The sequence below is a fragment of the Homalodisca vitripennis genome, chromosome 5 (assembly GCF_021130785.1).
Source record: "Homalodisca vitripennis isolate AUS2020 chromosome 5, UT_GWSS_2.1, whole genome shotgun sequence".
NCBI lineage: Eukaryota > Metazoa > Arthropoda > Insecta > Hemiptera > Cicadellidae > Homalodisca > Homalodisca vitripennis.
The window spans coordinates 48,221,042-48,232,808 of NC_060211.1; the positions used below are offsets into that span (position 1 = coordinate 48,221,042).

Here is an 11,767-nt window from a genome sequence, read left to right on the forward strand (position 1 = left end):
GTACGTATTAGACAAAGGCCAAATCTGATTTTTTTTTTATTTTGTGTAAGATCTCACTGCAATAGCTAGCAGGAATTCTAGTTCAGTGAAGGGAAACAGTTTTTCTATTGATAAATACGTGAACAGAGCCAGAAAAGCGCAACTCCACAACCAGCGTTTTAGTATTTGTAGCGGCTTCAAATACGCGAGAAGTGACACCAACTTTAATAGTCGTTAACGTTGTTGGCTGAACGTTTAGCGAAGACAACCAAAGTGACCCTGGTTACATTGGTCACATACGTAACCATGGTGGCAACGAGAAAAACAGAGCAAACAAATCAGTAATCAGAATATGCCGTGAAGGTTAATTAGACGGCATTTTCCTGTACTTACCAACTCATATGATAAAGTTACAATAATTATTGAAGTCGACTTCAATCAATGCTTGGACCCTTTCGTCTCAACAAGCAGCAATGCTATCTTCATAGACGGTAAAGAGAGTGTTTCCCGTATCGTGTCGACTGAGATTACTCATGAAAAATGAATGGACGGAAATGAATCGAAATGTATGATAGTTCAAAAGTTGTTATTAACGCACTTTCTTATCTGTCTATCAAATGAAAATCAAAATAATTTAACGATTTTATACTAGCTTTGCAAATACTTAGTATCTTGAAATGTGGCTTCTAGCTCAGAACTATAACTATACTCATGCGCATGTTTGAGTTTAAGTATGACTAGAATACACAAGTGAAAACCCTTTGTCACGCAAAAATTGAGGACATGAAGGATAAATAACACAATAAAAAGGAATGTTTATAGGATTTATTCATGCGTGCCAAATATTTATACTCACCATTTGAATCTTCAATAATTACGTCGGTTCCATGATTAATTTACACCATATGTAATAGTTATCGTATAACACCTATCGCACGATCGTTTCTAATCCGGTGCCATATATCTCGGCCTAATTCGATTAGCCTTAAAGACCTTTAATTTGAAAAGCCCGACTGTAATGAACTACACTCACGACCAAAAATGTGAAACATCCGACGTGAGCGCTTAATCATAAAAACACACAAGTCTCGTATCGGATATTAATTAGTTCGTTGCGCTATCCGGCACGGAGGACCATAATTGAAGCAATACGTTCGTAGGCTGCCTCCTAAGCGATCGCGGTAGAAGACGTTAACATCGACTGATTGGAACTCATTACAACTCGATTACCGAGTTCTAATAGAGCGCCATTGTGTGAGAGCGTCGGCTGATAAGACTATTGATAAGTCGCGCCCGGCTAACAAGCTGGTCAGACGGTTTATTGCGCACAATCTAGTGTTGGCATCTGATAGCCTCTGCCTCCGAACCGTGCCGCGCCACGCCGACCGTGCCGCTCCACTAGGCAATGACGGCTGTATCTCGGCCCACTGAGGAGGTTTATTAGCTACCTAACTGCCTCGGCGACTTTCGGTAGTTGTTTTCGCGTCAGTTCAGACCGTTCGGGTCGTAACTCTTCGTCTATGTCGGGGACTTGTTATTTCTTCCTACAGACGACAGACGCGGATGGAACCCAAGCGACGGGCAGCTACTTCCCTACTTAAGTGTTCCACGTACAACAAACCCAAGCGACGGGCAGCTACTTCCCTACTTAAGTGTTCCACGTGCAACAAACCAAAGCGACGGGCTGCTACTTCCCTACTTAAGTGTTCCACGTGCAACAAACCAAAGCGACGTGCTGCTACTTCCCTACTTAAGTGTTCCACGTGCAACAAACCAAAGCGACGGGCTGCTACTTCCCTACTTAAGTGTTCCACGTGCAACAAACCAAAGCGACGGGCTGCTACTTCCCTACTTAAGTGTTCCACGTGCAACAAACCAAAGCGACGGGCTGCTACTTCCCTACTTAAGTGTTCCACGTGCAACAAACCAAAGCGACGGGCTGCTACTTCCCTACTTAAGTGTTCCACGTGCAACAAACCAAAGCGACGGGCTGCTACTTCCCTACTTAAGTGTTCCACGTGCAACAAACCAAAGCGACGGGCTGCTACTTCCCTACTTAAGTGTTCCACGTGCAACAAACCAAAGCGACGGGCTGCTACTTCCCTACTTAAGTGTTCCACGTGCAACAAACCAAAGCGACGGGCTGCTACTTCCCTACTTAAGTGTTCCACGTGCAACAAACCAAAGCGACGGGCTGCTACTTCCCTACTTAAGTGTTCCACGTGCAACAAACCAAAGCGACGGGCTGCTACTTCCCTACTTAAGTGTTCCACGTGCAACAAACCAAAGCGACGGGCTGCTACTTCCCTACTTAAGTGTTCCACGTGCAACAAACCAAAGCGACGGGCTGCTACTTCCCTACTTAAGTGTTCCACGTGCAACAAACCAAAGCGACGGGCTGCTACTTCCCTACTTAAGTGTTCCACGTGCAACAAACCAAAGCGACGGGCTGCTACTTCCCTACTTAAGTGTTCCACGTGCAACAAACCCAAGCGACGGGCTGCTACTTCCCTACTTAAGTGTTCCACGTGCAACAAACCAAAGCGACGGGCTGCTACTTCCCTACTTAAGTGTTCCACGTGCAACAAACCAAAGCGACGGGCTGCTACTTCCCTACTTAAGTGTTCCACGTGCAACAAACCCAAGCGACGACGTGCTGCTACTTCCCTACTTAAGTGTTCCACGTGCAACAAACCCAAGCGACGGGCAGCTACTTCCCTACTTAAGTGTTCCACGTGCAACATTCGGCTGACGAATCACCTAATAATTCGAAGCTGCGTGCATTATGATGCATGTTAATTTCTGCGCTTCATTCACCAATAGAACTGTATGGAATTGAAACATAGTGACTACACACTCAGTCAAGAACGTAGCCAGAAAAAGATATTTTCATGGGGGTCGCGACAGCTGATATTTTCCCGTAGTAAGGGCCCATTTTGTTCCTTCAAAAGCTCTTTGCCCGTTTCTTTGTTGAGAACAGTAATACTGAATTATACCAGTAATAATCGTTTACTAAAAACATAATTGAACATTTTTTTTAATTTTGTAGGGTCCTGCCCCTCACTAGCAACGTCCTTGCACTCAGTTTTCGAACAATTGATGATAAATCTCAGGAGATAGCATTAAAATTGAATAATACTGTTACTTCCCTTTTTAAGTGTTCCACATGCAACAACATTCGGCTGACGAATAGGCTCATAATTCGAAGTTGTGTGCATTATGATTATGCGTGCTAAAATGTCTGCTTCTTTTGCCAATAGAGTCGTAAGGGATGAAAACATGGTGACTACACACTCAGTCACGAAACGTAGCCAGGACAACATTTGGGGGGGGGGAGAATCCAGACTACTGATATTTTCCCGTAGTGGACAGAGTAAGCCCCCCTTTAGTTCCTTCAAAAGTTCTCAGCTCGTTTCTTTGTTGATAACGATTTTTCAGTAGTACATATCAGTAATACTGAATTTTAATAATAATAATAAGTTTACTTTAATAATTTTTATAACAATAATTTTTGCCAAAAAGTTATTGCAAAAATTTTTAATTTCTGGGGGGTCCGGACCCCTAGCTGGTTACGTCCCTGCACTCAGTGTTTGAACAATTGATGACAAATGTCAGGAGATGTCATTAAAATTGAGTAATACGAAAAATAATTGTTAAAAACTCTTATAGGAGAAATCAATTACAATTTCGTTTCAACCTTTTGAAGATAAACAAATGTGCAATAGTTGAAAAATTATATCCACAGTGAAAAACTATGAACAGTAAATTTTATTTTAATAAAAAAAATGATCAGTGATGAAATGAAACATTAAATTTTATGTTTAATAAATTTATGTATAATTATTAAACATAAAATTATAATGTTTAATAATAATTTTAATTATTAAACATTAGTACACACGTGCATTCCAGTAAATAAAGACTTAGTCACACTTCTCCAGTAAACCAAATTGGTCAGCTCGAGTTTCAGGGCCAATGCCAATCAGATCAACTTGTCTTCAGCGAGTTCGCAACGGTTCTTGAATTTTAATTGCGTATGCGAGCGTGTTGTAAATCCTCGATGTTATGCTGCTTTTGGATGTATCGGTGTGTTTTATTCCGTGACGAGACGTTTCTTGGAAATGAACAAGACATTTTTATGGTAAAATGCAAATGTAGTGGATTTGATGATGGCCTTGATGGGTTATCTAATTTGGTTTACTTGAAGAATGACTAACATGTATCTTAAATGTAGATTTATTTGTTACAACCACTTTCGATGCCAATACAAATGTTTAAAAGTTCTTTTTTTACATTTGAAGTTTACTCTCTAATGCAATATACTTTGTAAGCCTAAATATTGTGTTATTAGTAGGTTAAATGATCAGTAGAGCAAGTGTTTAAAGTACAGTTGTGACAGTAATTTAAGTAATTAAGTGATATACAAAATATATACAAAATAACAAAACCTTTTATTCCACAAATCCATGTATTTTAGTTACATTAAGCTATACATAGAAATATTCATGAACGAGTCCATCCAAATTACCTAACGCCAAGTTTTTAAACAGTTATAAGTAGAAACATAGAGATGTAAATTTGTATTTACGAGTAGTTGAATGGGATCTCATTCATCAAGGCTTATTTAATCAGTTAGATCGTTGCCCTCTGAGAGAGCTGTAACTAAAAATTCCCACATGTCGAATATTATTTGAGATAATTAAAAAGAAATAGAGCAATAAAAGGATTTATTATGAACCATAAAAGTTATATTTACTTTTTCAATACATTTAAATCGCCCATAGTATTAAAAAAAGTATTCACAATTTATCCTTCCAAATGTGTTGACAATTCGTTCAAAATATTAACGCAAACAATTGATTTGAACTTCGGAAACTTTATTTCCGAGGTCCCAATGTTTTTTAAGTCTCCCAAATCCTGTTGTGAATATTCAAATGAAAGTAGTATTTTTGATCCAATAAATACGAGGTATCTCGAAAACAAAAACCTATTAGAATTGTTGAGTGCCGGAATTAATTCACGTCCTTGCATGGTATAGTCATTTACAAAAATGTTTTACAATGGAAGTATCCAATTAAAAAAAATATAAATACAAAGTGGTTGAAAAAATAATTAATATACAATTATCTTAACAATATCTTAATAACAAAGTACTGTAAGTATTAAAGAATATTATTTTAATGAAAAAAAGTTCAATGCAATCATTATACTTGTTGTAATTGCTCAATATTAATAGTTAGTTAAACATAGAATACAAGTGAGTAAACACCGAGTGAACAACAGTGAGTTGAACACCGTTGTAAATAATACAGTTATTGCTACGGATAAAGTATATAATTGCAATAACAATTAAACCCACAATATTTTTAAAACTAATAAATTAGTTAAATTAACTTGGTTCTTTCGTAAAGGTATTTTTATTGCACAATAAACTAATTTATTGAGTTAATACAGTACAGAATTGTACGACATTGGCTTCACTTTTAAATCGCGAGAGGAAGCCGTAAAGGTCACTGATTTTCGCAGTTTGTTTTCATACTCCGCCGGGACAGTTTAACACAGCGAGACTGACTTTTTCATGCAGGTTAGTATCATTAGCATGTCGGTGACGCGAACCGAGGATTTTACCCTCTACCAAAACGCTCAACGCGCCTAAAGAAGTTTTCACTTCAAAAATGTTAAGGCTTACCTTAATTTTAAGTACACCAAAATATCATACTGATCCATACTTTGCCGTTTTATATTTTTTATAGGCCAGCTAAAATAAGTGCTCATGAAAATTTTGTTTTGAAATCATTTAAGCTAAGCTTTGTTGGTTTATTTTCAGATACTTTATGTCCTTTACAGACGGAGTTTGGAGCTCGCACAACACCGACTCCCCCCTCACCCCCCCCCCCCACACTTCACAAGACCACCGGACGCCTGAAAGACTCGTACCGCCAATGTCTGACCTGTACGTGTAAACCTTGCACCATGCACAGTACATGCCCAGGTTTGTTGTACACGGCCGGGCAGGTTCCCCTGGGATTTACAATTCAAATCTGACAACGCAATCTCTTTTCGGGAATTGGCGTTTGTAATGAAGCCGTTGCTCTCAATTACCGCGATATACTGGTCTGGGCCGCACATCTCTGCCAATAGCGGCGGGCGGACGCGTAACTCTACCGGCGGCGTGCGGCGCGGCGCGGTGCGGGACTAAGTCTTCATTAGAGAGTTTTAGCCGCTCTACACCGTATCCTGGCCGGCTATTGTTGCCGTGTCCATGGGCTGTATCTGAGCGCCAACAATCCTGGGATACCCACTTTCACAGTCAAATTATATCAAACGAAATATAAAAGTTGACTTAAGGGGGCGGGCATGGCTAAAACTAATACTTGAAACTTTACTGTAAATTTAAATAAAGTCAAATTTGAGCAAGATTTTCAGATCAAACCCAGAAAGTATCATAGGTTTTTTATACGAGTATAGTATATTGAGAAAGATAACACATTTTTCGAACACTTTAAATACACTTATTGTTAATTTTCCTTAAAAATCTTTACAACCGTTTTAGATAAATAAAAAAAAATTATTTGGTACTAGGTGCTACCTGAACCATTTGGGCTATTGTTATTGCTTGGTTATAAAAAAATTGTTTAATCAATTTGAAAATTTTAAATTTTAAAATATTTTTTATAAAAACAAAAATATACTGAACTGCGATGATGATTGTAGTTCATAGGCTACTGCAACGAAATGTCCTAATAAACTATAAACATTTGGTAGCTCTAACTGATAGTATTCGATTTGAGGAGGAAATAGAAGCACAAAAATTTTTTGGGAAATCATTGTTAAATTTTGCATTGTTATTTTTTGCATGAAAATAACTGTTATCTCTGAGTCTTTAAAAAATAACTATGGGTTATCCTGGGTTTTAATCTGAAATTTTTGTTAGAATTTAACTTGATTTAAATTTACAGTACAATCACCAACAACTTTCTAAAAGCTTGGGAAAAAATGAATCACTATGTCGAAACATATTACTATATGGAATAAACTGTGAATGAGCTAAATTTAATTATTTTTAGGATTCGATATTTTAGGTTGCTTATTGTCAAACCAACTAAATCCTTAAAAATAACATCATTACAGTATTATTAAGAAATTTAAAAAATCCCAACAGCATACGACTACCATATTTACCTTGTTTGTATGATCATTTTTATATCATGTGTTTTTATAGTTTATCGTTACAAGTGTTACACTAACTCCTATTTTGTAACTTATTGTTACTAAAAAATAAGAATTTTCCCAAGGTAAACTGATGAAGCCAAATTTTTTAACCTCAACAACTTATTAGATTGTTATTACTAAAAACATAAAAGCTGCTCTGGGGTGAAGGATTGCCAAATGATTTTTGAAACCGAAAACTCGTATACCCATAATAAAATTTGGGCAAAAACCTTCCACTGGATTCCAACATGCATGTTACAAAATTGGCTCGTATTTATGCTTAGTCGTGAAGTAAAAGTTTTCATTATACGGTAAAGCATAATTATAGCAGCCCGTACCAACATCGATGTGGCTGTTGCGTTTCGATCTCCCTCCACACTCCGCACCCATCATTGTTGCCAGTTTTAGTTGCTACTTAGTTTAAAAAAATTACTGATTCGTCTCAACATTTTGTTGCAACAAACAAACATCACTAGATAACACCATAACCAAATACACGTATTTGATTTTATTAATATGTTTTTCATATAACGCGTAAATCAGATAGCCAGTAGTGACCACAGCTACGTCATAGCGTGAACAGCTGGTAGTCAGCAGCGATATGGCAACATCGCCTCAAATGTCGTTGATCTATTTTGGTGCTGGCTGCTCTAGAAGATTATCATTTCCATGTTTCTGCAACATTATTTTGTTTAATCCACAAAATGGGATGCTCACGGGGGGGGGGGGGCGGATTCTTTTACTGCCTTACCTCACAGTGCCGCTGCCACCATCATCTCGTCAATGAAAGTATTATAAAGTTGGTCGATAACAACTAAGAGACCGGTTCCGCAGAGTTCGCGGTTTGCCCACTATAATTAGCAGAGGTCCGGTGGTGTTGACTTACGACTGTGGGGTGATAGCCTTCTTCCACCGTCCACCCACGGCGGCTCGGCTTCCGTTATGTTGATCAACATCCATTCTGCAACTGGATCTCTTTCGGAAAACAACTTTCGGCCAGTCACCACTAAATCTGACTGCAGCTGCAGGTGTAGGAGGAATTGGTTTTGTCTGCCAACATCGATCATGGTTCCCGCAGAAAATCACAGTGTTGCGTTTTGAACGGAAAGCCTTCGCCTGCCAAACCGCGGACTTTCCTTAACTTAATCATAAACGTAGCAGGTCTTGAAGTGGAACGATGGTTGCTAACTGAGTAGAAACAATGATTGATGAATGTCATCAACAACAGCTCCTCGTTTTTTTTTTTAAAAAGCCTTGTCGTTTATGTTACTGACGTGTGCAGGTACATGCAAAATATAAAAATTCTATTTTATTCGTTCCCAACACTATACGGGTTTTTTGTCAAAAGAAATGTTCTTAATGTCTTCCCAAAAGTATTTTTGTTTCCCACCTCATCTGCTTCAGCAGTTAATTAAAAAGTTCCACAACATTGTAATCCAGATGGTTTTGGAAAAAGGTAGTTCATGTGCGGGAATCTTAATATTTAATTCGCTGCGAAGTTAATGTCCACTACAGACAACAGTCTTGAAAAGATTAAAATTCTTCCGAACAAACAAAATTGTAAAAATCTATAAATTTATAAAAATGTCAATATATTGTTTTCTTTAATAGAGTTCTATTAACGAAAATTGACTGCTTTTATTGAATCTCAAATCCCTATTTTCCAACTTGAAAGTGACTTTTTTAAGTTTCTATGACACCAAACAGCAACTTTGTATGAGAGGTGTGGATAGAAAATCCTATGGCAGACTGCAAGCAGAATATTCCTGCCAATCAGAGAAGATAGCCTCAAAGTAAAGATTTCAGAGATAACATTTTTACAAACTTGTTCGACGTGAACGCCAAACCTATGATGTGTATCAAGAATAATCCCGTTAAAGTTATGTATTCTAGATAAAGTTTTAACTTTTATCTCCCATGTATATCTTGTGGGAAAGTAATAAGCTATCTATCATATATGTTTTGTAATCTGTTTGTATATCAAACACTCTAAAAATCAATAACAATCCATGAACTTTTGTGTTTGGTTGGTTGTTACTTACTCTAGGTCTACTAAAATGTTTTTTGATCACCAAAAAGTGGGTACCTTCTAAGCATTTAGTGCAGTCCACACTTTTTTCCGCTGCGAAGAAAGAAGAAGCAATTTTTGTACTCGAGTAAGTACTGATCATTTTAAGACATCTACTATTCTTTGCTTGAAGTTTGTTATCACCAACGGATGGTATGAAAGGATACCAGGATTTTGGACATTTGCCATAATTGTATATTACAAAAAAATAATACATTACGTTTCGAACATTGAAATATATTCTATTGTTTAATCTTTATAAAACTCTAATGCATAAGGTTTAATATATATACATAGTATTAAAACTAAAAAGAGTGCTCATAACATTGTCACACACACAAAACTAAATTTGGCATCATAAACTGTACGTCAAAAGATAATCAAATACCTGACTAGTACAACAACAACGTTAAGTCCAGTCTAGATAGAATGGACCCAAGCGATCTCAATGCACAGAACCAATAGCACTACACAACGTGTGGCACGCCCTAGAGAAGGTGGAATACTGGTGGGAAATCAATACTTCTTGTGTTATGCCTAAGTTCACCACCACATTGCTAGTTTTATTTTTAAGCAATGTGATCGTATGTTTAGTCTGATGTTTTTATACCCGACAAAAAGGTAGATTCCAATAGCAATGTAGTGTTGTGTTTTTTTGACATATGACGATGTCAGTTGTCCGAAATCCTATTTATATTCGGGTATTTCCGATTTTTTCATTCAACTGAACTCAAAGTTTTGATTTTAAGTTTGCTGACTGGGGTGATTTGAAAATGGCACTCGCAAACGAGCCAGAATATTTCAAGAATTTAATTGTGTCCTCGCTGTGTGACGTGACGTCCAGGTTGTGTCTTACCATCAAAATACAAATGACAATCATAACTTCTAAAATCAATTCGATCTACCTCGACGTTTTACTGACTTTTTGACGCTGGTTGACACTTTGGAGTTTTATGAACTCCAGACTTACCTGGACTCAAACAAATTGCGCCCGCTCTATTTGCGTCAATCGTAAAAGGCTTTTACGATTACGTAAAGTAAGCACATAAAAGGAATGAGATTGTAAACTGTTGTTGCTCGTTAGAGGAACGCCGTGGAATGCAACGTCTCTGCTGAGTGGTTATATATAAAGCTACTTGAGCTGATAGTAATCAGCGGTCGCTGTCGGTGTGGCGCATGCGCAGTACGACGTCACTGTGCAGAGCAAGTGCAATCATACTACTGGGGATAAACGTCAGGCGCGACGACTCCGGGGCGTAAAGAGAGGGATCTACGAGGCACTGGATGTACTCCAGTGACCCACAGAGGCTGTCCTTCGACGGTCCGGTCTAGTTTTTCTGCCGATGCCGGCGTCACTGCCAAGTCTACGCCAACACTAGGCAGGTCCTGCTAGACACAGAGTGTAGTGTGGTGTCTTTGTCAGCTAACTAGCCAGATTGGACTGTAAAAACAATTGAGGACTGGCTCAAGTTATTCATGAGCTGGGTGCAGGGATTTAAAGCCAAGACTTGTTTTTATTGGAGATGAACCGTCGCAGAAGGAGATAATCGATTGGTATGTAGGAGACGATATTTTTAATTGGCAGGTAGCACAGTGAGGTTGACGAGACAAAGAGTAATGTTTAGGCTAGCACATTTAAGATCTGGTGGAATAGGCGGTGTGATGCCCTTGAAGAAAGGTGTACTTATTAATATTAACTATTTCAGTTCTCAGTAAAGCCCGAGGATTTTGTAAAGTGCAATTAATTATTTAAACGCTGCTAAAAACTCGTTCTAGGAATACCTGACAGGTTTCATAATTATAAAGCTTTTGTGGTTAGGCTTCAAATAGGGATCTAAGGGTTTATTAAGTGATTTATGAAATTAACTTTCTATCTTTTTGTACCTCCAGGAAGAATTAAAGGCGAAACAAAGAAAAACCTCAAAAAATAACCAATGATGACTAACCAATTTGAGTTATACCATGTCCAAACCTTAAGAACTATTTATTTTCTAAAGAGCGGATATAGAATAATACTAGTAGATGCCCGCACGCAATTTCCTGTTGAAAAACAGTACACTATATTCACGTATTCTTTATCTATCACATTCTAAACGCTCAGGAGATAATTGATAGTCGAACCTTCGTGAGCCTCTTTGGGCGCATTATGAAGGTGTGTGTACCATATTTCCTGCCTCTATCTTTCGTGGGTTTCGCTAGGTGTTAATAAGTTATTCAGTACAATTAATTTATTGGATGAATCTCGATAAACTAATTAGGTATAACTAAGTATCAAATTCTGTCCGTTAAAATTAATTTTCTGTCTAAGATATTTCCAGTATTATTGTGGAGTTTGCCTTGCGTTCCGATCAAGAAAATGTATCAACGAAAACCAATTTCGATCATAAAGCGTCTTCTTTCGGCTCTTTTCATTTACCTTAGATCTAACCAAATTCGATTACCTTATGTGCAAACATTCACGGCTTTGTACTATGAGGTGGTTTTTATAACAGCGTTTAATAGAATGTC

General features: G+C 37.8%; 1 protein-coding gene across 1 annotated transcript; it reads left to right on the plus strand.

Annotated features, from left to right (window-relative positions):
• Nucleotides 1–1,542: 1,542 nt before the first annotated feature.
• LOC124363457 (major surface-labeled trophozoite antigen 417-like) lies at nucleotides 1,543–2,778 on the plus strand. The gene has a single exon (XM_046818706.1). It carries the CDS (start codon nucleotides 1,543–1,545, stop codon nucleotides 2,776–2,778), a length of 1,236 nt encoding a protein of 411 aa, XP_046674662.1.
• The last annotated feature ends 8,989 nt before the right edge of the window (nucleotides 2,779–11,767 follow it).